This window comes from Oncorhynchus mykiss, chromosome 29 (genome assembly GCF_057628025.1).
Source record: "Oncorhynchus mykiss isolate SJ-2025 chromosome 29, ASM5762802v1, whole genome shotgun sequence".
In the NCBI taxonomy this organism is placed as follows: domain Eukaryota; kingdom Metazoa; phylum Chordata; class Actinopteri; order Salmoniformes; family Salmonidae; genus Oncorhynchus; species Oncorhynchus mykiss.
This window is the reverse complement of record NC_143050.1, coordinates 15,519,532-15,545,672: the sequence shown is the minus strand read 5'-3', so window position 1 is coordinate 15,545,672 and position 26,141 is coordinate 15,519,532. Positions and strand designations below refer to the sequence as shown.

At 40.3% G+C, this 26,141-nt stretch overlaps 3 protein-coding genes across 9 annotated transcripts; 1 reads left to right on the top strand and 2 right to left on the bottom strand.

The window, feature by feature from the left end:
- The first annotated feature begins 1,778 nt into the window (after window positions 1-1,778).
- Window positions 1,779-6,614, top strand: LOC110510085 (transgelin-3). Its single transcript, XM_021591411.3, has 5 exons — window positions 1,779-1,988; window positions 2,863-3,061; window positions 3,562-3,736; window positions 3,987-4,089; window positions 4,358-6,614. The coding sequence occupies exons 2-5, from the start codon at window positions 2,882-2,884 to the stop codon at window positions 4,497-4,499; spliced, it is 600 nt and encodes a 199-aa protein (XP_021447086.1). The 5' UTR covers window positions 1,779-1,988; window positions 2,863-2,881; the 3' UTR covers window positions 4,500-6,614.
- Window positions 5,523-15,172, bottom strand: LOC110510084 (uncharacterized). Of its 4 annotated transcripts, XM_021591410.3 has the most exons (22): window positions 14,881-15,046; window positions 14,430-14,496; window positions 12,027-12,568; window positions 11,837-11,898; window positions 11,654-11,695; window positions 11,452-11,552; window positions 11,300-11,343; window positions 11,021-11,137; window positions 10,767-10,892; window positions 10,519-10,683; window positions 10,155-10,279; window positions 9,495-10,047; window positions 8,302-8,395; window positions 8,142-8,161; window positions 7,897-8,025; window positions 7,652-7,774; window positions 7,375-7,503; window positions 7,151-7,281; window positions 6,778-6,901; window positions 6,377-6,524; window positions 6,129-6,250; window positions 5,523-5,835 (listed from the first exon to the last, which is right to left on the bottom strand). In XM_021591410.3, the coding sequence occupies exons 3-22, from the start codon at window positions 12,534-12,536 to the stop codon at window positions 5,797-5,799; spliced, it is 2,904 nt and encodes a 967-aa protein (XP_021447085.2). In that variant the 5' UTR covers window positions 12,537-12,568; window positions 14,430-14,496; window positions 14,881-15,046; the 3' UTR covers window positions 5,523-5,796. The 4 variants fall into 4 exon arrangements, 3 of the variants coding, with proteins under 3 accessions (XP_021447085.2, XP_021447084.2, XP_021447083.3); XM_021591409.3 differs by lacking the exon at window positions 14,430-14,496 and having other exon boundaries at window positions 14,881-15,172; XM_021591408.3 differs by lacking the exons at window positions 14,430-14,496; window positions 14,881-15,046 and adding an exon at window positions 13,899-14,139.
- A 2,477-nt stretch (window positions 15,173-17,649) lies between these two features.
- Window positions 17,650-24,456, bottom strand: zgc:175280 (cationic amino acid transporter 2 family protein). 4 transcript variants are annotated; one of them, XM_090226252.1, is made up of 12 exons: window positions 24,322-24,456; window positions 23,311-23,681; window positions 22,924-23,079; window positions 20,222-20,384; window positions 19,962-20,098; window positions 19,626-19,848; window positions 19,391-19,527; window positions 19,146-19,248; window positions 18,911-19,044; window positions 18,660-18,826; window positions 18,475-18,583; window positions 17,650-18,285 (listed from the first exon to the last, which is right to left on the bottom strand). In XM_090226252.1, the coding sequence occupies exons 2-12, from the start codon at window positions 23,678-23,680 to the stop codon at window positions 18,176-18,178; spliced, it is 1,809 nt and encodes a 602-aa protein (XP_090082378.1). In that variant the 5' UTR covers window position 23,681; window positions 24,322-24,456; the 3' UTR covers window positions 17,650-18,175. The 4 variants fall into 4 exon arrangements, with proteins under 4 accessions (XP_090082378.1, XP_090082380.1, XP_036824051.1 ...); XM_090226254.1 differs by having other exon boundaries at window positions 23,311-23,460; window positions 24,322-24,429; XM_036968156.2 differs by having other exon boundaries at window positions 18,475-18,826.
- Between the last annotated feature and the right edge of the window lie 1,685 nt (window positions 24,457-26,141).

The following is a 26,141-nucleotide window of genomic DNA, read 5'->3' as shown; positions in this document are numbered from 1 at the left end:
TTGCTGGTATTCATTCCTTAGTGTTTTCAGCATTCCCTGTGAAAGAGTTCTGTTCCCTTCACATCCGTTTGTGAGATTCCAGCCCAGAGACTCTCACATGCCACAGAGCAACAGCTCACGTCTCCAGCTTCAGGTAAATCAAACTTATTTCTGCTACCTTTTCCAGAACTCCCTTAAATACCTTTAACAGGTAGGTGGTTGAAAGCTATGAGATGTTGCAGCTGTGGTATATTTTTCCAGATGCATAATCAAGCTGTCTGATTTATTAAGGTTTGTGGGGAAACGTAGGCATATTATGTTAGTGTCATATATTGACAAAAACATGTTGTTTCGGTCATTTACACAACTGGATTAAGATTTTATTTTTTCAGGTCAGAAGAAATCCCAAAATAAGATGTTTTATCAATTACTAAAAATAAATGTGCAATACCACTATTTTTTAACACCGGTTTTTGCTGCTTCATTCCTTAAGGTAGAGGAAGCTACTTGATTCATCAGACTGATGAGATCATCAGGATACTGGGATCCCAACCAGGACCAGTGGGCTTACACTGTTCAAGAACAGGTGCCTCCACATCTACCATTGTATTGTGTGTATGGATTTTCATTGTATTATGTGAATGGATGTTGTATTGCCTTTGACCAGTCCAAGCTTTCCACCTGTGTAAATATGTATGGGTGTTTGTTTGCATTGCCATGATATATTGCTCTCTCTACCCAAGGCCAATGAGCACTGGACACAACTAAGAAAAGATGCCAAGTATTACATGGATATGGGACACCTGATGTTCGACCACTCTATGGCTACTTAAGTCGCCCATAGATAACCGTAACGTGACCCCAAACATGTCCTATTCAGAACACGCCTTACGAATTCATATAATGTGTAACTCTGCTGTTGGCATGCGTTTTTAAATAGTCAGATTGCATGTATGTCTTCCAGGGAAAACAACAGGCTCTTCTTTATGGAGATGCTGGGTAATGCTTGTATTTACCTTGACAGGTGGACAGTGACCGATGGTCAGTAGATGTGTTGTGGAGATGCTGAGCAGGCACAGTGTTATGGACAGTAGCATCACCTCGGTGAGGGTGGATGAACACAATCACTGCGCTAAATGTGCTTTCTCTACAGCGCTGTCCTTGACGTAAGAGTGTATAGCTTGCAGAATGCATTTACTGTATGTAGCCTATTATCCTGTTTATTCTGTCAAAATAAACAGTTAAAGGAAATTTATATTTTTTCGTATGTATGTTTAGTTTCTGCATATACGTTTTTTTTCATATAGCATATTTATGTGACATGCATTTAAGTAAGTATATGAATATAAACTATTTTATAGGAATTATAAACAATTATAAACATGTGGTTTCGTCGGGATGAAGGCAAATATGCCTTGATTCGACTGACTTTTGAATCAAACAGTTTCTTAAATAATCCCTCCTCTCTATGCCTGTGATACGTTGTCCCACCTAGCTATTTTAAGATGAATGCACTAACTGTAAGTCACCCTGGATAAGAGCGTCTGCTAAATGACTCAAATGTCAACGTACAACAGATCAATGTTTTGATCAACATAGAGAAAGCACATACACATAAACCATGGTAGTAAAATTAACTGGTAAAGATTATACACAAATCATGCTAATTGAATCATTGATGGCCTACAATATATTAATGAAATAATTGGAATTAACTCCCAGTAAATTATTAGTCCTAAAACCATTCCTGGACATTTCCACTGGATGTTGTGACGTTTCTCCCGTTTGGCCATGAATTCATTCCTTAAATGCCCTGCCAGGGGCGCTGAGGCATCACTGAACTCGCGTGGCTCTGAAAGCTGTGGCGAGTCCGAGAACAGTTGCTGAGTAGGGATGCTGAGCTTCGTACTGCACCCCTCAAAGATGTACAATTTGAACAGCATGTGACTGCAGAGCCGGACTAACGACCAGGAACGGAGAGAAGCGGACCATACATTCATTTAAAATTAGTAAGTAAACGACTGAAATTGAAAAAATAATGTCCTGAGACGAATGACATTCCGAAGGGGCCTAGATGTATTTCGCACGCTATAATAAATTAATCCATTTTGCTTGCACTTGCAGTATTTTCCCTTGGCGGGAGTGTATCCAGACCGTTTTGCCTAAGTTATTTCCATAGCTCGAATGTCCGAGAGGAACTTTATTTTTGGGGGATCCATTTGCCTTTTACCTATCTATGCAAGTGCATTATGGCGTTTCATAAATCCTGCCTTGGATATGCTCTCCAGTGGCGAGTGACACCGCATGCATCACGGGACCACTACGTATAATACATTTCTTTCATATTTACCTTGATTTTTTTTAGAGAGAGAAGTATCACTCACACGGTTAAATTATACATTTCTCGATATGAAACTAGAGGTGTCCGAATATGAAGGAAATTGATGAACTTTACAACTACGTTATCTGCATCTCCTTGAAGTCAGAGGCTTACGCATGCCCGCATCTAGCTATATATAGCCTACATATGACATCAGAAATGAAAGCGCAGGGCGGGATTCTGAGTGAGCTGCATAGAGTACATTATTTATGAATACAAAGAATACACAGAGAGCAGTGGAATTTACACAGGCAGCCCAATTCTGATATTTTACCCAATTGTTGGCAAATGAGCTGATCTGGTTGGTCAAAAGACCAATTAGTGGAAAAACATATCAGAATTGGGCTGTCTGTGTGTGTTAACACAGCCATAGTGTATGGTTCCAGCAGCATAGGCCTACACATCTGACATATCCTCAAACTAGATGGCAGTTCAATTGTTATGTATTGGCCCACAATAATTGATTAAATTGAACCCTTTCCTTGCCGTCCCTCTTTTGGAAGGTCTCTAACTCTGGCAGCCATGGCTAACAGAGGACCCAGCTACGGACTGAGTAGGGAGGTTCAGGAGAAGATAGACCAGAAGTATATTCTGGACCTGGAGGCCAGACTGGTGGACTGGATCATCTTGCAGGTTGGGGGGAACATAGAGCGACCAGAGCCTGGGAGACTGAACTTCCAGAGCTGGCTCAAAGATGGAACAGTGAGTCTCTGAGCCAAACTCTGGTTGACGTAGGGCAGCAGGTAGCCTAGAGAGGAAGGCACATAGCGCTAAGTCACCACGGATAGAAGTGTCTACTAAAGGACTACAATTTAAACATAACCTCATGCCTTTACCCTATTCTAAACCTAACTCTTAAAGATGCAGTCCGGGATCTTTTGTACAACAAATTTGTTACATATTGTATGTGTGTATAACATGTCATATGGAAAGGATGAGTAGTGCAGAAAAAACGGAGACCCATTTTGACTTGTGAGCACCACTTTCAGAACTACTGGCTGAAATTATACACAAATTATGGAGCAGCACTTTAAAACACACATATACAGATAATCTCAGACTCTAATCTACCATGGTCATAATGTGCCATATTTGATAGCCTTGGGTATTATGGGGTTTCTCCTCCAACCAACCCCTGATGAGGCTGGCTGGGTGTAGGCCAGTTGTATCCTGTCATTACAACATTTCATATCTCGTTACAGATTCTTTGTAGGCTCATTAACAGCCTATATCCCCCTGGTCAAGAGCCCATAAAGAAGATCCCAGAGACAAAAATGGTCTTCAAGCAGATGGAAAAGATCTCCCAGTTCCTGCATGCAGCTGAAGCTTATGGGCTGATCACCGGGGACCTTTTCCAGACTGTGGACCTGTGGGAAGGTACAGCTCTCCTAATACAGTGGTGATTCCACTCCAGCATAAACTCACATGCAGCAAACTGTTAGTTGTTATGTTAGATAACTTCAGGTATGTAAATATATTGGTTCAATATAATAACTTTCTGGAATGGATTACTTTGTCAAATCATACATTTTCTTCTACAAAAACAAATTTGCATTACAGTCAATGAGGACCAACTAAAGCCAAATATGATATTGAAATATCTGTCTGGTATGTTGCGTGACTACAGGGAAGGATATGGCTGCCGTGCAAAGGACCTTGTCGGCTCTAGGCAGTATGGCACTCACAAAGGATGATGGTCAATATCGTGGTGAACCTGATTGGTTTCATAAGTAAGAAACTAATCAACTAATTATGTTTGTAATGAGTCCTACAAAACAGCAAAAATGGTTCATTTCTTTATTAGATACCACTCTAAAATTAACTATTTACAATGAGTCTCATTACCCAACACCCACTACCTCTCTCATCTGTTTGTTTATGCATCCATGCTATTACTGTAGGTGTAGGCCTTCCTATCTGACATAAATTTGAATCTCTCTTGTACAAACATCTATCACTGCAGGTAACTAACCAGTTGTGTCTCTCCTGTGCTTTCAGGAAAGCTCAGGGAAACCGGCGGGAGTTTTCTGAAGAGCAGCTGCGTCAAGGCCGTAGTCTGATTGGCATGCAGATGGGCGGCAACTCAGGGGCGTCTCAGTCTGGCATGACAGGGTACGGCATGCCACGCCAGATAATGTAAAAATGTCACTTGGCTCCCCTATACGGATCCAAAGTTGATCTCTCATTAGCTCAGGGGCAGCGTGAAGTTTCCCTGATGATCTCTCTATAGGGGCCCTAGATGTCACTTCATACTGAAAATCTGAGCGCTCTAATGGAGCTTTACAGACATCCTTCAAAAAAAACTTTTATGCGCACAGTGGCTCTACAGCTGCATTTACACAGGCAGCCCAACTCTGATATTTTTTCCACTAATTGGTATTTTGACATTCACATATCTTTTTCCAGAGGTGATCCAATTGGTCAAAAGACCAATTACTGGGGGAAAAAAATATCAGAATTGGGCTGCCTGTGTAAACAGCCTTCCCTCAGTTACATGGTCAGGTGTCATTTCGATCAGTGCGGATATATGTTGTCTGTGAATCAGACTGTTGTGACATGACAGCATGGAACTGTGCCATTGTCCAAGAAGACATTTTTGGTTATTTAGGAAAGTCATTGTAATGAGTCACAATAGTATTACATTACAGTATTCTTTATTCAGGTAATTTACAGCACGACTAGTCTTATTTTTTACTACAGTGTGGAATGTGAACGCTATACAGCAATTTTCGTTCACATAACTTGGTTGCATGCTAATGTTCAGTATTGAATGTATTTTCTGGTTTAATTTATATTACTTAATGTACACAGATGTATGAGTACTGTGTGAAATGTTTCATGTTATATATTTACAGAATTTTCCCCCAATTGGTTTCAAAATCCTCTAAGCCTCTATGGATTAAATCCTTCATGATGGTTTGGACTGAAAAAATCTCCCCCATTTGTCCTTTCCTCAAGCGAATTGCTGCTCCTTGCGACAGGGTAGGTGAATCTTAGCCAGCTCGCTGTCACAGTCAAGCACCAGATGGTTCTTTGCTCTCTGGGTTATGGCAAATTCTGTAGTTCCAGCCAATCCTGTGCACATGTCCTAGTCATTGATGACAGTTAACCATTGAAAAACATTAACCATAGACCTGTCAAATAAGGTTCAGAGTAAATGTTAGCCAGTTCAGAAGCAACCAATTTAATTCCAGAAGTCAAAGAATACATCAAGCAAACATTTGTTTATTCAATAAGAGGAAACTATATCCAGGTACTATTATTAACCACATAATGGGACTACATTTTGTAATAGGCTGCATTAATTCATTTCAAATGGATAACATAATGCTGTCAACAGTAACAGGAAATACTGGAATGTTAAAACTGGACAGAAACATTTATACTAAAAATGGCCAATCTTCCTCTGGGAAGACTACAGGTGGACAGCAACCCTCTCAATCAGCTATGGGCTGTTTATCTTCATCCATCTTTCTCTGAAAAGAAAATCAGTGGGATATTCAAATGGGGGTATTAACTCAATACCAAGAACACCAGCTAAAACAGATCCCCTAAAAAGTCTCATATCTTTCCATTTGGTCAATGGAAACAATGTTTCCCTATGAAGGTGATGATTATTCAAGATATTTATTGTTAAGAATTAACATTTGACAGTGAAACCTGAAGAATGTTGAGAATGTATTGTGGGCTCCAAGGTCAACTACATTTTCTTACCAATACACCACAAAGTAAGGATTCATAAGGATGACTTGTTACAGTTGAAAATTACCTTCAGGTTTAGGTAATGTGCCTCACTGCTACAGTGGACTGATTTGGCTGTTTTCTCATTGGTGTAGAATATGTTGCACAGCTTGCAGAAGAATCCGGTCCTTGGCACCAGATAGTCTAACCCTGCAAATAAAAGGACAGAAAAAAAACTTAACTTGTTTTTGTCCTCCCTGATATCCCCATCACCCATGATCATAAAAAACAGACAGCCAAACTGAAACAGAAGTCAGTATCTCTCTAGTCTCTTACCAACTGGGTTGTTGGGTTGATAAGGACCCAGAGGCTCCTGCTGCTTCTTCTTCTCCTCTCCCTCTGGGACAGCTTCCACACCACTGGTCTCCTCACCCTCAAGGTCCACACAGACCCCCTTACTATCAGACACAGGTCGCTGGACATCCTGGCCATACAAACACAATCATGTCTATCACATATTCATTCTATTCAGCCTGAGATTGCGAGGCCAACACCAATAAATAATTTCACTATTCTCTGTGAAGAGTATTAACTGACTACATCTTGACTAACTGGGCAACTATAAAAGTATTATTCACAGAAATACCTAAATACATAAATATTTCAGCAAGCACTTCACTAAACAAGGTAATCTCTCACATCATTTAAATTGGGGAAACAAAATTATAGCAAATAACCTTCTCTTTCACCACTGGAGAGTGGCTTTTGGCTGACTGGCCATTAGTCTCATCTCCATGGCGATCTCTTGTTCTTCTGTTGTTCTGACTGGCCAACCACAGCTCATACTTGACTGGAGGCTTCCTGTATCCAGAGTACAGAATACAAGGTCAACCCAGTACTTGAACTCATACAGTCCAGTTTAACCATATAAACACAATATTATTGTATCTGAGATTGATATCAATTGGAAGAATGAAGTATTCAACTAGCAGTGGACGTTGGCTGGGTAGGATATCAGCATTCTTCAAATTCAACTTGAACTCATTTCCATCATCTACTCTGCTGCACACTTCCACTGTATATTCTTAGGGGCTATTGAAAATGTCTTACCAGGATATCAGTGAGTCTCCCTTTTTGCACAAACTGACCCTTATCAGGGTGCCGTAAAATCTGGGAGGACGTTGGAAGCACTTCTTCACCATTTTCTGAGCGGCTTCCACACTCTCAAACTGGATATAACACTGGAGGGGGGGAAAGAAGAAAAAAAGTGATTCCTTTACCAATAGAAAAACACATTACGTCCTCCCTAAAGAAATGGGCTGGTGAAACCTTACCTTTCTATGAACCCAGTTCAAATGATAGCCAGTGATTTTCCCAAAAGGTTGGGCAAGCCGTAGCAGAGAGACGTCCGAGTACTTCTGCCGTGGAAGCAAACAAATGTAGATGGATCTCCCACTGGGACTCTACAATGACAGAAACAAAGTCACATTACACATAATACTAATCTTTGTGTTACAAATATTGAATATATGCTAGGTGTGTAGCTTAGCTTATTACAATTAATTCATCAAATGCATAACGTGTAAAGCATAGGTACTACACCAAACCAACCTCCAACTTTTTCTGTGAATAGCACATTCTAATATCGACAGGTTTCCCCAACAACTGTCCTTTGCCTTTGTAGAATTTCACCATCTTATGCGCTTCATCGGTAGTATCAAGCTCTAACCATCCCTGCAAATATAGAAAAAGCACAACGGCATTCAAACTATGAAAACATTATTTCCATCCCATAAACAAACTAGATAACTGATCCCCAAATAACATATGGGCAAGTAACATAATTATGAACCTACCTCCTGTCTGAAGAAGGATATGGTACGGTTTACAACTTTCACGTTTGCTCGCTCTGCCAGTTTCAAGATGGCCACCTCTACGTCTCTATAGCCCTTTCTGATTGGGCTAATATGGACAACTTTTCCATCCTGTAGAAAACAGTCTTACTGAGCAACCTACTAGCAATAATGTTGGATAAAACTACTTCTACATTTTTGATACATTCCAACTACACGTTTCTAAATGAACCATGTAAAATACCAACCCATGAAGAATCCTTTGACTCTGCAAATAAAAAGAAAGGTAATTTGTATAAATTATGATATGCAGATTGTCTTTATTTGTTTTCCACACGGGCAGAACAACAGTAATAGTTATGTCCTTTGCTGCCAAGTAAGAATGTTTTTCCATCATTCATTGCTTACCCATTGACGCGTCCTCTCCAGTATCATTGTCGAGTTCATCCAATGTAACAAAATCATCCATGTTATCAGGGAAATCCATGTCATCCATATCATCCTGTTGGAATAAGTACAGAACATCAATAAGTTAAAGAATTAAGAATGTTTCAAGTTCCAAAGTGCTGCAACAGAACCACATCGAATCTCATGATAAATATTTATGAGGTTGTTATGGGAAACTGTCAAAAGCTGCTCAAACACTGAAGATGTAAGTATGCAAAACTGTATTCAATGGTCTTGAACTATGATGAAGATCCATATCTCTTAAAGCTAGGACATAAATCCTGTGGCTGCACTATAACAAATCGATAGACAGCTTCAAATCGTTTTAAAACCTGTTGGTCAGATCAACATGTTGATCAAACCAGTTAAGGCTGAACAGCTACTCATCCATACATCAAAAATGTCTGGCTGACTGGCTGTGATTCAACGCTGATCCACTTGAACTCAGTCCTACTATGGGAGCCTTAAGCACCTGTTCTGGATTACTACTGACAGGCTATATTTTCAGGAACTTGTACAGAGATGATTTGATCACCTTTGATATTCAACCATGGAAAGTAAAGAGAAACCCTTCAGAGCTGATCTCCATCATTTAACTGATGGAATGAATAAACCATGAGCATGTCATTAAGCCTACATAGAGATAAGCCATGTCATTAAGCCTACATAGAGATAAGCCATGTTATTAAGCCTACATAGAGATAAGCCATGTCATTAAGCCTACATAGAGATAAGCCATGTTATTAAGCCTAGATACATTGCATGTTATGCTACCAAGCAAACTCAGTATTCCACCAATCCATGACTGAAACCGGGCATTGCCGACATGAGTCACAGAAAACATCTCGACTGTTTGTCTGCGTTGACGAGGTTCAATCTGAGCTTCAATCACAAGTGTCAGATCGATTTGATTTGCCACTGAAACCATTTCAGTGGTTCTACGCATAAGATGCCCACATCTGTTTCAACTGATCAATGGAGGATCTCAACCAAACTACATTCACTGGAATGCACTCAGAACTTCAACCAAGCTGCTTTAAGAACCCATTGCTGGGAACCAACATCTTGTTTACTCGACAAAAACGTATTTTCAATTCTGCGAACAATGCCTTTGTTGGTTCAGGTCACACATATGAATGACAATAATTCCTTACACCATGTTCATGAAAGCTCTCCTGTTCCATCATGTCCTCCATTGAGACGTCAGCATCACACAGAGCTGGATCATCGGCAGCCTTTAGGTCAGAATCCACCAAGGTATTGTCTGCCAACAATTCTGTGCTTTCAGGTTCCCCCTTATCTTTAGAGTCAGCCACCAGAGAGGCACTTTTGGAAGGAGCAGAGTCGTTAGTATCTGCTCCAAACTTATCTAACAAGCTTTGGTCATCTTCAACCTGGACGCTCTCTTTGTCTGGTTCTTTGTTTTCCAAATCAATGTCCTCCCCCCTTCTCTCATTTTTGACCACCTCAATCGTTTCCTTGGTCTCCTCGTCCTTGATGTCCTGCTTTACCTCTTCCTTAACCTCCTCTGAGGAGCTTTGTTGACCTTTTCCTTGTTCCACCACTTTCTCAGCAGGTTGTTTGCCTGTACTGGATCCCTCTTTGTTTGTGGAGTTTGAGTTCTTGCTGGTCTCCTCACTCTTCTGTCTGCTGCTTTGGCTTTTACTGGAATCTGTTCTTCTGGATGTGGTGGAGTCAGGACTTTCTCTACAAGGCAAAAACCATTGAGGTAAACTTCCCTGACACAAACTTCCCGACGAGGCCCACAGGAAAATTGGTCTGGCCGCCATTGCCCCAGGTGGACTCTTACTTACCTCAGACGCTTCAGTGACGATGACAAGCTGACTTTGACACTCTTTCCATTGATCTTGAGGGGGTTGGAGTGGTAGTACTTCACCATAATGTCAGCATCCTTCCAATCTACCATCTCAATCAGGGCCTGCAGATGGATAAGGAAGAATGTGTAAGAGAAAGCTAGAGGTGGTGGTTAATAATGGAGGTGTGTGTTGATTGATCTACTCCAGTCATACAATTCCATGCTATTCTGAACTTAAAATAGATACACTGCATTGTTCCATTGTTCTAATAATGTTTTTCTATTTGAAAGAGACATTTTGAAGATTTGATTGATCACAAGCAATATGGAATTGATTCAATTCCATATTGCTCAAACCTTACCTGATCACTTAAAAATGACGAATGTCGCACATCCCCAAACATCTTGGCAAGATCGAGAATCTCAGATTCTCTTTCTTTCCCAGGAGATACACGGGAAAAACAAACTACTGTACTGCTAACTTGTTTGTTGGGGCGTTTTCCTGGTGGTTCATCCGACCTTGGTGTCTAAAGGAAAAAACAAGCTCATGCTGGGAATTCTGTGATTAAGAATAGAGAATCTCTAACTTTTAAGAGGCAGGTGCACTTACATAAATACTGCACACTACAGGTGACAGGTACAGAGTCAAACCATTTCCCTTCACAATAGCTTTGCTTTCACTGTAGTGATCCACCATATTGACTGCCTCTTTGTGCGAACTCAACTCCACAAAGCCCTGGAATAAAAAACAACAGTGAATCTGCCAATAGACAAACTACACAACATAAAATGTTTTTTAAAAAAGACAGAACGTTAAGAGTTGAGTGTTTAAACTTGAGGTTCTTAGCCATTTGTGTAACTTACCTTGCAGGGGAACACCAGATGTTTTACAACTGTGCCGAATGGCTTAGCCAAAGTCACCAAGTCTTCAACAGCAACAGACCCACGGGGATATTTAGCGACCACTACCTTTGTGCCAGCCTGATGCAAAAGATAAGATCACACATTCAAGCATGCATTTTATTTTTATTGAACCTTTATTTATTTAGCATGTAGACTTAAGCAAATAAACTACATTATAAGAAGTGAATGGAAAAAATGCTTTATTTATTAGACAACACAAGGACACAGAAGGGGCATTACCTTGGGCTTCAAATGGTGTCTTTCTGGTGCAGACCAGACTTCACCTAAAGATGAAAACATGTCAAAAAAGATTACATTTTCAAGTGGTTTGCCATTGGGCCTTATTTGGTCTAGCTCAAACTTGACATTAGGACAGGACATTAGGTTATCACCTCCTACACGGTCTGAGCTATGTTGTCTCTTGTAAGGCATAGCAGGACGTGGCGCTCTTCTGGGCGGTGAATTAGCATCTCTACTTGGGATGGAAATTGGTCTGGAAGATAACAAACAGTGCTAAGTAAGAACAGGATGGCTAATTGTTTTACATTATGACATGCTTGTTTTCACCATGAAGCTTTATTTCATGACCCTCACATGTTCTTCCCTTGGACATCTTGTTTTTCCCAATCTGGAAATCTGTAAAAAAAAATGTTTTTAAAGAAGACAAAAACAAATCAAATTTGAATAAAACCAGGTAATAGGAAATACCTCTGCTGATTGATTTTGTGATCTGCATCAGTTTATTTTCTAAGTTTGACTTTGCATTTAAACACTTACAGACGCAAGAGTTCCCGACAGCCCTCTGCATGGCGTAATCCATTGAGATGATCCTTCCATTGCTGTGAAAAAAGCAAACTCATATTAAGCAAAAATGAATGTCATTACGAAAGGTTGAGTGTTCTGATTAAAAGCATATACTTGTTGACACACTCCAACAGCAAGAGTATTGAAATATAACAAAGCTTACCTTAGTAGAATTCAACATACAGAAGCATAGCGAGCATGTGTGTGGGTAAATGTTGGGTACAACTCCTTGAAAATCTTCCAATTGATAGGAAGAAGGTTGGCTGTCTGATGTCTTTTCCGTTGAGGGCCTAGTGTGGTGGGAATCTTTTCTTGCCTCGGCCTGCTCTGGTCGCACCTCTACTTTCTTATAGTCAGTGTCACTATGGCTGCTTGACCGGAGACGGAATGCAGGGGGACTGTCCAGTTTGCCACCGTCTTTAACATCTGTATCCTCTTCCTGTCCGTCTCTCTTTGGGGAGGGCTCTCCCTGCTCCTCTTGCTTGGCTCGATTGGCCTTCAGTTGCATTATCAGATAAGGCAGTGTCTCCACACTGATCTCGTTCTCTGGAATCTTGGCCAGAGCATCCACGTCTTCTGGAGAGAGCCCCAGAGTGGCATATAAATTCATAGCGCTCAATGCTCCATCACCAGATCCTTTGCGTGCAGAACTTTGACCCTCACTGCCCGCCATCCTCAAATTTCCAGGGCACACAGAAGTGTATTCTGAAATGGGAGAATAGTTTGGATTCAGTCATTTCAACAGATGGCTAAAGTAATGAGTGTAACTGTGATGACTGTGGGCGGAGTGCACTTCCGACTACATCAAGTCACTGTCAGCCGATACAAAGAAACAGGTTGTATTTGACTAATGTTTTATTAAAAATTAGGGATTTCAGTAGCAGACTAAACTACACGATTTAAGATGAAGTTGAGCCATGAAGTTAAATCCGCTTTGTGTTTTGTTTCCTTTCCACGATATATCAATATTTTTATCATCCCAGCCCTAACAACCGCGATTTTCAGCACCGAATGAATAGCCCACATTAATAATTTTATATATAGCAGGTTTTTTAAGGTCCAAATAATTTGGTCTGCCTGCTTCATGTTATCATTTTTGCCATGGAAAAAATATTGCGATACTGGTATCATCCCGGCCGTAGTAGTTTTTTATAAAACTTCATAGCTCCAGTCCGTCCACACTAGTTGCCGCTTAACTCCATCATCCTAAATCGTGGAGTTGAGTCACCTGGGATTTCAGTAGTGATGGGACACTGAGGCTTTCTGAAGGCTTTAGCGCTTTCACCAAATTGGTAACAGAGAAACTGAGCTTTGTGCAGAAAAACAGAGCTTCATTATTTGTTCACAATACACATTGGTGACATCTGCTGGTCAGCAATAGCAGCGTGTACCAGAGGTATTTTTTTCTCCATTGTTTTCATTCTAACACTGTGGCTCAGCAGTAAGTGTTTGGCTTTAGTAGCCTGTAATCAGTTGGAATACCAGGTTTGCATCTTACATCATGCTTCCCTTTTTGCCTTCAAGTTGACTATTTCTGAAAAACTAAATCTACGGCAGTATTTATGACGCTTAAGACAAACACGTATACTATAATAAATAAAACAAATTATTTGAACAGGGCAGAATGAACATTTTTCAAAATAGTGTGCCAACAAGATTCAAACTGATACGCTCACGTCCCTGAATGTTCCATAGCCATTCCTCTACCTGCTAAACTACCTGTCAGGTAAACGTTTGTTTACAATCCTAACTATATTTGTAAGTACGTGTGCAATTTTCAAAATGGTGTGCCATCAACAAGATTCGTCCTCATACCCTCACGTCCCTGAATTAATCAATTAGGCCCCAGGGGATGTGATACACGGCCAAAATACCATGGCCATGGGCTGTTCTTAACCACGACGCAATGCGGAGTGCTAGGAAACAGCTCTTAGTCATGGTATATTGGCCATTTATCAAACCCCCCAAGGTGCCTTATTGATATTATAAACTGGTTGCCAACTTAGAGCAGTAAAAAAAATTGTTTTTGTCATACCCATGTAAGGTATACAGGGTTCGAACCACCCAGTTTCTGATGTTCCATAGCCCCTTCCTCTACCTGCTAAACTACCTGTCAAGTAAAAGTTTAAGCGAGGTAGAGGTCGATGTTTGAAAACAGCTTGGAATCGAAAAAAGCACCGGAACCAGGTAGAAATCAATTGGATCGCTTAACTCAAGGTTTGAAAAAGCACGTGATCAAACGAAGCTTCGGACGCCATTGATGACGTACTTCTGATAACGTGATACACCCATAAGCACACTACTTCGCGATTTCGACGCATGCCTAGCCGCCGGAGCACCGATATCAAACGTAACTAGGCACACTGCAAAGGTTTAAGTGTTACAGTTTAACAATTATCGGCTGAGCGACTCGATGTAGTCGGAAGTTCAGTCCGCAAAGTAGTCTCCGTTCATCTGCATTGATTTCACGTACATCGTGGAGTTAAGAAAAAGCTCAGCTAGTTGCTGGTTAGGTAAAAAAGTATAGGCCCAAATTGAGACTCCTTAGCATTGACTGAATGCCTACCATCTTCAATTCATTCCATGGTTAGCTTGATCGTCTTCATTTGCAATGAGCAATTTGATGTCCCTTGCTGAAAAAAATACGTTTCCCAGAATATTGTTGCACGCTAAATAAATACATTCTCCATGGTGGAGAGGCCTTCAATTACAAGAGCTTTGTTGTTAACGTTAGCTACGCATATTTAACTCTGCAAAACGAAGCTCAATATCGTCTTACCCCCCTGATAAAAAAAATATTAGATATCAACCAAGCGCTATGTCAATGTATTGTTAGTTACTAGCTGGTGTTACCAAGCTGCACGCAGCACTTGTGAATGCGGCCCGCTAGCATGCAAGAAGTAGTTTACCAAAGCTTTCTAGAAAATTAAGCAATATCAGATTTTTTGGGCCTGAATGTTTGAGCATGAAGATCAACTACTACGTTGAATTCAAATTGTGATTGCTGTAAAACATACCTTTAAAGAAGTCCCCTTTCAGGTATTTCGTAAAATGTTCTAGCTAGTGGCTACAGCACAGTTTAAGTCCTATAACGTTACAATCTGGCTAATCGTTTTTTCCTGCACCACAAAGTGTGCAGGACGGTAAGCAAACGTTTTCATTGGTCAGTTTAGGATGTATGTCAACGGAGAACTTCCGCTCTGTCGTTTTGAAGGCAGAGTGGAATATTTGGTCACAAGTCACTCACTATTCAGAAACACAGACAAATATTATTACCTTCATTCAGGATGCCCACACACTTGCGCAATCTGAACTCAAGGGGTAGACGTAACATAGTAAACTGAAGTATGGAATACTTCAATAAGCATGATATGTTACGTTTCGTATGCTACAATATGCATTCAATTGTGGATGTCCATTATTAATTTCTTATGATAGTGTAAAGACCCTGGGTTTATAAACGCGGATATCGACTCTGTCGCATGAGCACGCTTTTACAGCACAGTCGACAGCACACTGGACTTCGGGCTTGAAGTTCGAGGGTTCGAGACCTGCTTCCCTGACTGTTTCATTACAATATGTTACGATTTACAATCCGTATGATGTGCTATGAATTGCCATATATGTTATATGTTACAAATTTGTAAAACATATACACTACCTTGAAACATTTTGGGGTCACTTAGAAATGTCCTTGTTTTTGAAAGTAAAGCAATTTTTTTGTCCATTAAAATAACATCAAATTGATCAGAAATACAGTGTAGACATTGTTAATGTTGTAAATGACTATTGTAGCTGGAAACGGCTGATTTCTTTTATGGAATATTTACATAAGCGTACAGAGACCCATTATCCTGTGTTCCAATGGCACGGAGTGTTAGCTAATCCAAGTTTATCATTTTAGAAGGCTAATTGATCATTAGAAGGCCCTTTTGCAATTATGTTAGCACAGCTGAAAACTGTTGTTCTTATTAAAAAAGCAATACAACTGGCCTTATTTAGACTAGTTGACTATCTGGAGCATCAGCATTTGTGGGTTCGATTACAGGTTCAAAATGGCCAGAAACAAATAACTTTCTTCTGAAACTCATCAGTCTATTCTTGTTCTGAGAAATGCAGGCTATTCCATACGAGAAATTTCCAATAAACTGAAGATCTCAAACAACGCTGTGTACTACTCCCTTCACAGAACAGATCAAACTGCCTCTAACCAGAATAGAAAGAGGAGTGGGATGCCCTGGTGCACAACTGAGCAAGTGGACAAGTACATTTGAGTGTCTAGTTTGAGAAACAGATGCCACACAAATCCTCAACTGTCAGGTTCATTAAATAGTACCCGCAAAACACCAGTCTCAACGTCAACAGTGAAGAGGCGACGGGATGCTGGCCTTCTAGGCAGAGTTGCAAAGAAAAAGCCATATCTCAAACTGGCCAATAAAAATAAAAGATTAAGATGGGCAAAATAGGTGTTCGGATCACAAAGAAGAACTTTCATGAGATGCAGAAAAAATGAAAAGATGCTGGAGGAGTGCTTGATGCCATCTGGTGGTGGTAAGGTGGGAGATTTGTACAGTGTAAAAGGGATCTTGAAGAAGGAAGGCTATCACTCCATTTTGCAACGCCATGTCATACCCTGTGGATGTGAGACCTGTTGGTTGTACTGCCAAATTCTCTAAAACAACGTTGGAGGCGGCTTATGGTAGAGAAATTAACATTCAATTATCTGGCAACAACTTTGGTGGACATTCCTGCAGTCAGCATGCCAATTGCGCGCTCCCTCAAAACTTGAGACATCTGTGGCATTGTGACAAAACTGCACATTTTAGAGGGGCCTTTTATTGATACCAGCACAAGGTGCACCTGTTTAATGATCATGCTGTTTAATCAGCTTCTTGATATGCCTCACATGTCAGGTGGATGGATTATCTTGGCAAAGGAGAAATGCTCACTAACAGGGATGTAAAAAAATGTGTGCTCAAAATTTGAGAAAAATAAGCTTTTTGTGCGTATGGAACATTTTTGGGATCTTTTATTTCAGCTCATGAAACATGGAACCCTCACTTTACATGTTGCATTTACATTTCTGTCCAAGTAGTAAGTAGTTGCAAAGTTGCTAATTAGCTAAAATTGTCCATGATGAGATTCAAACACACAACCGTTGGGTTGCTAGACGTTCACGTCCACCCTACTTTCGTTTTTTGCCTTAATTAACGTTCTGTCTTATGTCTTACGTCAAGTCAATGAGACCAGGCTGACTTGTGAGACAGACCACACATTTAAGCCACTTCATGTTTTTCTGCAGCAAACACAATTCATGTGCCATCCATCCCACTTCTGACACCAATGTGATGAAGTCCAGGTATTTCTGACTAGGTGTGAAGTGACAATCTAGTATACACAAGGTGGACATCTAATCACTGTCAATAGAGAAACAGCTCTCTTTGTGATTATACTGTAGTATTTATGAATTACTATCATTGTTTAAAGGGTAGCAATAAATGAGACAACTGACCTTTCAATACAGTATTAAGACCAACAGAAAGTAAACATTTAATTTGTATTACATGTAATAATGTATAAAACACAACAGATACATCATGCAGCAAAATCTACGGCACTTTCCCCCTGTAAATTCGTAATGTATTTTGATGGACAGATAGTTGGAGTGACAGGAATGGTAGAGAGCAGTGTCAGGAAAATGGTGAGATAGATTCGAACCCTTGCCAACAGTGGTTTAAGTATGATGAAGGCAGCAGCACTAACTCCAATACCACCCACTCACCACATCATATAAAGCACTTTTATTGTGATATGGACGACATAATAAAAACCACTGGTATTTTCGGTGTACTGTAGGCTACAATGAAGTATATTAGTAAACATTTGTTAATGTTGGTTACATTACTGGCCTCTTGTGTCATGATTTAAGTAAAAGTTTATTTAAAATTCATCATTACAAGTAGTTTTACATATCGCACAATCAACATGATTTTCTATTTAAACAAAGTGTCAGGGCAACACCTTCAAAGATTAAATTGTTCGCATGATAACCTGAGTTGCTTTATGCAAACTATTCACCTTGTTGTTCAAATTCAAGGGGTATATATTTCAAGAGTTAAAGTGAGTGACTGGCAGTAGGGTATTTTATGAAATGCCCCTTTCAAATCAAAACAGCTTTATATGGCAATATTAATAACAATTATTATAATTATATCAAATACAATGTATTGATGTTTCTCTTCTTTTGAAATCTTGTATTTCAATTCCGGGTCAGATATCAGGGCCACAGGAATCCTCATCCATCACAAAGTTTTACTCCATATTTGTGTTAAGACTTTGTATGTTGACCTGATTGTGTGCAGTTTCCAGCCTTTGCTTTTGCACACTGTGATGAACTCCATAACAAAAGTAGATCAATAACCCTGTGAAAAAAATATGTCACTAATATTTTTGCTACAATAGCATGACATAATTTATTTTTAAATGTATGCGTTGTTGAAGAAGTCAATTCAACGTCTATTCCACGTTGATTCAACTTCATTTAATTGAAATGATGTGGAAACAATGTTGATTCAACCAGTGTGTGCCCAATAGATGCCTAGGTTCCTTACCCACTGCCATCCAAACAGCATAGCGAATCCATGTATCTCCTCCCAACTGAACCATCAGATAGACATTGACAAATGTACTCACAATAGGAAGTGCTGGTATAAAAGGAACCTGCAGAGATACCAAACAAAATGGGTGTAAATTGTGGAGAAAACCAAATCTGAGTTAAGCTTTGACAAAATGTTACCATAAAAGCAGCTTTGGTTGTATTCTGAGGCTGTCTCCAGATGATGAAAACAGTGAGGACCAGCATCAAAAGGATCACAGAGATGATTAAAATGCTCCACCACTCCTGGTTCATCAGGGAATCCACAGCCTTGGTCAGGAAAACGCTCAGAATAATTTCTAAAAGGACTGGGGGACAAAACAAATGTGTCAGACCTCTAAGAGAGTGACACTGGATATAAAAGGAAACAGGATATAAAGAAAATCGCTCACTGATAAAGACTGTGAACATGGATACATTTTTAGAGGTTTGAGCATTGGGCTGAGAAGGAGGGTTTAGGGCCTCTATCATCGAAAATGATTCAGATGTATTATCACTGGACTCCTCACCAAGATCTGGTTGGTACCTAAATAAAAATGCATACACAGTAACCAGATAAAATGCATACATGCTTTGGTGTTAAATCCTATTGTGTAAAATGTCTCTGTTCAGATCAATCAAGCATACCTCAATATGAGAATACATATTGCTACAAGAGTGTAGGCAAAGAGTGTTCCAATTGACATCATGTCCACAAGTGCTTTCAGGTCAAATAATAGAGCCATGATTGCTGCAAAAATAAAAATGTGATACATAGTGCATTGTGAATACCAACCCAAACAAGGAACAGCATCTGCATTTTACTTTTTAAAATGTCAATACATAGTTAGATGACCTAGGCTTGATGATTTTGTGCTGTTCAGCAACGTTACCTGCCACAACACCTGAAGATAGAGTGGCTACCACAGGACTTTGTTGAGAACTCATGTTACTGAGTGGCTTGAAGAGCAGCCCGTCCCTGGCCATCGCAAAGAGGACCCGGGGCATGGGAAACATGGATCCTAGAAGACTGCGAAACCAACACACCATTTACAATCCACCACTTAAACTTTACAAATGACACTACAGGGGACAACTTATGTAATTATACATAATTCCATGCCATACCTTGTTGAAAGTGCACAGAGGGAGCCTACAGCCACAGCATACTTTGCAGGGCCCCAGCCGATGTATGTAAAAGCTACAGGTAATGGGCTATTGACACTGAGCATGCAGTAGGGCATCATGAGGGTCAGTGCTGCCGACACACCAAAGTAAGCCAGGAAACAGATCAGCAGGGATGCTACAATGCCCAGAGGGATGGACTTCTGAGGGTTCTGCACCTCCTCCCCTGGGAGATTACACATACAGATGTTATACATACAGATGAGACTAAGGAACATAGATTATACTTCAGATCATTCTAAAATGCCCAAGGTTTTCAGCACATTATACAACAGTTACCTGTTGTGGCTATGCAGTCAAATCCAACAAAGGCGTAAAAACAGGTTGCAGCTCCTGCCAATGTTCCCTCAACACCAAAGGGGAAGAAGCCACCAACACCGTAATTTGTGGTTTCATTTAGTGCCGATGTGAAGTTTCTGAAGGGGAATGACACACTTCATGTTCTTTGAATTTCAATTTACTGTACTTCATTAGAACACTTATGTCGTATTTCATAATAGTGCTGGAATTAAAAGTTAAAAAAATTATAAAGTTCATACTCATTTGTTGTTATGTTCATGATAGTGTCCTCACTAATGTACCAGTTGTCAATGTCACCTTTGATGAAGCCAGCGATGATAACAAACACCAAGACCACTGTATTAACTGCTGTAAAAACCTTATTCACAATAGCAGACTCTTTAACGCCAAATGCAAGGATCCCTATGGAAGTGATAAATTATTAGAACCAAGAGTAAGCACCTTATACAGTAGACTATATATATATATACACTGATTGTATAAAACATTAAGGACACCTGCTCTTTCCATGACATAGTAGACTGACCAGGTGAATCCAGGCAAAAGCTTAGATCCCTTATTTTTTTATTTTACTAGGCAAGTCAGTTAAGAACAAATTCTTATTTACAATGACGGCCTACACCGGCCAAACCCGGAACGGCCGGTTGTAATACAGCCTAGCTACGAACCAGGGTGTCTGTAGTGACGCCTCTAGCACTGAGATTCAGAGCCTTAGACCGCTGCGCCACTCGGGAGCCCAACTTGATGTCACTAAATCCACATCAATCAGTGTAGATGAAGGGGAGGAGACAGATTAAAATCAGGATTTTTAAGCCTTGAGACAATTAAAATATGGATTGTGTACACGTGCCATTCAGAGGGTGAATGGGAAAGATCAAATATGTATGTGCTTTTGAACGGGGCATGGTAGTAGGTGCTAGGCGCACCAGTTTGTGTCAAGAACTGCAAAGCTGCTGTTTTTCCCCCACATTTAACAGTTTTCTGTGGGTATCAAGAAGGGTCCACCACCCAAAGGACATCCAGACAACTTGACACAACTGTGGGAAGCATTGGAGTCAACATGGCCAGCATCCCTGTGGAACGCTTTCAATACCTTGTAGAGTCCATGCCTGACGAATTGAGGCTGTTCTGAGGGCAAAAGGTAGGGTGGGGGGTGCAACTCAATATTAGCAAAGTGTATTTAATGTTTTGTACACTCAATGTATATATACAGTTGAAGTAGAAAGTTACATACACTTAGGTTGGAGTCATTAAAACTAGTTTTTCAACCACTCCACACATTTCTTGTTAACAAACTATAGTTTTGACAAGTCAGTTAGGACATCTACTTTGTGCATGACACAAGTAATTTTTACAACAATTGTTTACAGACAAATTATTTCACTTATAATTCCCTGTATCACAATTCCAGTGGGTCAGAAGTTTACATACACTAAGTTGACTGTGCCTTTAAACAGCTTGGAAAATTCCAGAAAATTGAGAAGCTTCTGATAGGCTAATTGACATAATTAGTTTTTATTTTATTTTACCCCTTTTTCTCCCCAATTTCGTGGTATCCAATTGTTTTAGTAGCTACTATCTTGTCTCATTGCTACATCGCTACAACTCCCGTACGGGCTCGGGAGAGATGAAGGTTGAAAGTCATGCGTCCTCCGACCAAGCCACACTGCTTCTTAACACAGAGCGCATCGAACCCGGAAGCCAGCCGCACCACTGTGTCGGAGGAAACACTGTGCATCTGGCAACCTTGGTTAGCACCCACTGCGCCCGGCAGGAGTCGCTGGTGCGCGATGAGACCGGCCAAGCCCTCCCTAACCTGGGAAGGACCTCCCGGTAGGGGCCGGTTACGACAGAGCCTGGGATATGGATACCTTAACCAATGCGCCACCCGTGAGGCCTACTTGACATCATTTGAGTCAATTGGACGTGTACCTGTGGATGTATTTCAAGTCATACCTTCAAACTCAGTGTCTCTTTGCTTGACATCATGGAAAAATCTAAAGAAATCAGCCAAGACCTCAGAAAAAAAAATTGTAGACCTCCGCAAGTCTGGTTCATACTTGGGAGCGATTTCCAAACGCCTGAAGGTACTACGTTCATCTGTACAAACAATAGTACGCAAGTATAAACACCATGAGACCACGCAGCCGTCATAACGCTCAGGAAGGAGACGCGTTCTGTCTCCTAGTGATGAACGTACTTTGGTGCGAAAGTGCAAATCAATCTCAGATCAACAGCAAAGGAGCTTGTGAAGATGTTGGAAGAAACAGGTAGGAGGAGCAAAATTAGGTGGATATAGTGCAGCAACATCTCAAGACATCAGTCAGAAAGTTAAAGCTTGGTTGCAAATGGGTCTTCCAAATGGACAATGACCCCAAGCATACTTCCAAAGTTGTGGCAAAATGGCTTAAGGACAACAAAGTCAAGGTATTGGAGTGGCCATCACAAAGCCCTGACCTCAATCCTATAGAAAATTTGTTGGCAGAACTGAAAAAGCGTGTGCGAGCAAGGAGGCCTACAAACCTGACTCAGTTACACCAGCTCTGTCAGGAGGAATGGGCCAAAATTCACCCAACTTATTGTTGGAAGCTTGTGGTTGGCTACCTGAAACGTTTGATCCAAGTTAAACTATTTTAAGTCAATGCTACCAAATACTAATTGAGTGTACGTAAACTTCTGACCCACTGTGAATGTGATGAAAGAAATAAAAGCTGAAATAAATCCTTCTCTCTACTATTATTCTGACATTTCACATTCTTAAAATAAAGTGGTGATCCTAACTGACCTTAGATGTGATTTTTACTATGATTAAATGTCAGGAATTGTGAAAAACTGACTAAGGTGTATGTAAACTTCCGACTTCAACTGTATGTATAGTTATTTACTGTCACCATTGACCAGTTATTTTGCACCATGAAACCTTTTTGTTAATAGCACTTGCCTGCCAACAGCATGATGAGAGCAGCAGCAAAGAAGTCTGGGTAGGTAGCGAGGCCTGGCATATCCATTGCTGCATGTTGACCTAAAGAGCTGGCAATGGCATTTCCAATGAGGTCATCAAAAGTCCCACTCCATGCCCTGGCTACACTTGATGTTCCTGATCAGAGAAGAAATCAAGAAACCAAAGGAGGTGATGTTGTCTATGTGTGAAGGACCATTACAATATGCCAATGAGACATTGTCAATGCAACAGTGAGCTCTAATTGTTATTGTTGATTGATCATTGTCATCCTTTATACCATCCTTATGGGCTTGAGCTCTGACAGTAGCTTCCAATAAAACATATTTTGCATCAAATATTCTATATTCCATATCAGATGTCACTTGCCTATGACATATGACAGCAGCAAGTTCCAGCCAGTGATGAAGGCCCAAATCTCCCCCACTGTCACATAGCTGTACAGGTAGGCAGAGCCAGTCTTGGGCACACGCGATCCAAATTCAGCATAGCACAGCCCTGCGAAAATGGAAGCTATTGCTGCCACAAGGAAAGATATAATTATACTGGGCCCAGCTACGGCCCTGGCCACCTCTCCTGACAGCACATACACGCCAGCCCCCAGTGTGCTGCCAACCCCCAGAGCCACCAGGTCAAGGGTAGTCAGGCATCGTTTAAAGTTGGACACCTCCCCCTCTGGCTCCAGGGGTTTCCTACGAGACAGGCTCTGTATGAACAGTAACAGCCTGGCACCAGACATCCTGCAAGAGCAGAAGATCTGTCCATCAAAATGCCATTCATCACATAATTTGTACAACCAACTGTTTTAGAACACTGAGTAATGGTAGGTGTATATTACATCAAAACAGAGTTCAAATGTATATACTGACTCGATCTATCAACCAATGACAAGCAGTGTTGATTTTAACTATAGATCTACTGTAAACTGTTGTACATACTGCTTGTAAGACACTACAGACAAAACTACTACTATTGTAAACCTTTGCAAGCAGTACATTCAGTATCTAGTATTTCATAAATAGGATTAGATCATCTTCCACATACATTACACATTTGATAACAAGATCAGAGTGACAAATACAATTTGTCAAAATCAAACAAAGCTGTGACCAGCTGTATGTTTAACCCATATGAACTTCATCAAGCAAACAATTAGCTCGTCTTTTGAAAATTAGATTTGTGATAGACTATAGCAGTGGATATTCTTCTCCCTGTTTCATGAATACGTTTTGATATTAGATATTTTCAGTTCATGCATGGAAGACATACTGCCCGTAGAGCAGCAGATGAGACCATACAGATCCACTCCTTTTGACCAAGGCTGCAGTACAGAAGGCTACAGTGCATGTCACTATTAGTATTAAGTTAAGGTAATCTTACCTTCTTGGCCGTGTGCTAAGGTGCGGACCCTCTGGGTTGTCATGGATTCTGTCCTCGGTATTCGTGGGCACAAACCCATCCTATAGCTTCTCTCCTGTTAACTTTCACATCTCTGAAGTACAAGCATTTTAGACAGATTATGTTACATTTCAGATGTCTGTGCCATTTCTGAAAAAGAAGACCAGACTGATTTGTTGTAGAACTTGGACTTGGTCCGCAACCTGTCCATAATTGGTCATGTCAACGGCTCAAGGGGTTGTTTTAGAGAATATGTCCAATAGACTGGGGTTTTAATAAATTATTTGTTTATTGTTTGTATTTAATTGTTGTTTTTTGGTTACAGTATGGTGGTGAATTCATTATTTTAGGGATGCATGGTAGTGACTTGAGCTTGATGCTCACCTTCATGGCAAAATCTATATGAACATTCCAGAACAGGGCACATTTAGGTGACTTATGATGTAAAAGGTAATAAGGTACATACAGTATTTCATAATTTACTCATGTATTTCATAACCAGTTGACGATCACAGAATCAAATCCCCACTTCAATAGATCTTATTCTCTAATAGGAAATGTTTTGGGTTCATTGCTTATTGATTGTGTTTGGAAATTTTACAACCATAGACAAACATATAGTATGATTTATGACAATAAATCATTATTAAATAAAACACTGCATACTTATTTTCGTTAATGCTTCTACTAAATTTCATGAGTTCTAAAATGTCAATGATTATGCTTTGTTATATTAACGTGCTGTAAGTGTGCAAAATGAATATGCTTTAGAATTCACTGTGAAAATGGAATTCAGGCCCACTCCCTTCAGTCCAGAAGCTCTGTACTGCACATGTGGAATCCTCTGATTTCTGTGGAGAAATCTGTTGTGAACACTTATGAGTATGGTGGGCTGAATTTTCAGGCACTTACTACCTTAAATAATACTTTTAAGCTCAATTGGATAAAACAATTCCTAAGAAGACCCACTTCTATGTGGAACTTTATTCCTCATCATGTCTTCTCTACTTTTGGTGGCCTTAACTTCATGTTGGATTGCAATTATAATATTGACAAAGTTCCAGTGAAACTTTCTGCTTTTCATCAGCATGTTTTCTTTTCCTGATCCTTAATTTATAAGCATCATTTTTCTCCACACATATATTATACAGTTTAAGTCAGAAGTTTACATACACCTTAGCCAAATACATTTAAACTCAGTTTCACAATTCCTGACATTTAATCCTAGTAAAAATTCCTTGTCTTAGGTCAGTTAGGATCACCACTTTATTTTAAGAATGTTTATTTCAGCTTTTATTTCTTTCATCACATTCCCAGTGGGTCAGAAGTTTACGTACACTCAATTAGTATTTGGTAGCATTGCCTTTAAATTGTTTAACTTGGGTTAAACATTTTGGGTAGCCTTCCACAAGCTTCCCACAATAAGTTGGGTGAATTTTGGCCAATTCCTCCTGACAGAGCTGGTGTAACTGAGTCAGGTTTGTAGGCCTCCTTGCTCGCACACGCTTTTTCAGTTCTGCCAACAAATTTTATATGGGTTTGAGGTCAAGGCTTTGTGATGGCCACTCCAATACCTTGACTTTGTTGTCCTTAAGCCATTTTGCCACAAATTTGGAAGTATGCTTGGGGTCATTGTCCATTTGGAAGACCCATTTGCAACCAAGCTTTAACTTCCTGACTGATGTCTTGAGATGTTGCTTCAATATATCCACCTAATTTTCCTCCTCGTGACGCCATCGATTTTGTGAAGTGTACCAGTCCCTCCTGCAGCAAAGCACCCCCACATCATGATGCTGCCACCC

Bases quoted from the DNA above. Each gene is read 5' to 3' on its own strand.
- LOC110510084 (XM_021591408.3), bottom strand. The intron at 10,893-11,020 runs GTAAGTTACACA...TTTTTATTCCAG, and splicing joins ATCTGGTGTTCCCCTGCAAG to GGCTTTGTGGAGTTGAGTTC. The intron at 8,026-8,141 runs GTTGGTATTTTA...TGTTTTCTACAG, and splicing joins AGTCAAAGGATTCTTCATGG to GATGGAAAAGTTGTCCATAT.
- zgc:175280 (XM_036968156.2), bottom strand. From the start codon at position 23,680: ATGTCTGGTGCCAGGCTGTTACTGTTCATACAGAGCCTGTCTCGTAGG. The intron at 20,385-22,923 runs GCAAGTGCTATT...TCACTTCCATAG, and splicing joins TCTCATCATGCTGTTGGCAG to GGATCCTTGCATTTGGCGTT. The intron at 19,249-19,390 runs GTAACGTTGCTG...TTATTTTTGCAG, and splicing joins ATCTTCAGGTGTTGTGGCAG to CAATCATGGCTCTATTATTT.
- LOC110510085 (XM_021591411.3), top strand. From the start codon at position 2,882: ATGGCTAACAGAGGACCCAGCTACGGACTGAGTAGGGAGGTTCAGGAG. The intron at 3,737-3,986 runs GTACAGCTCTCC...GCGTGACTACAG, and splicing joins GACTGTGGACCTGTGGGAAG to GGAAGGATATGGCTGCCGTG. The intron at 4,090-4,357 runs GTAAGAAACTAA...CTGTGCTTTCAG, and splicing joins GAACCTGATTGGTTTCATAA to GAAAGCTCAGGGAAACCGGC.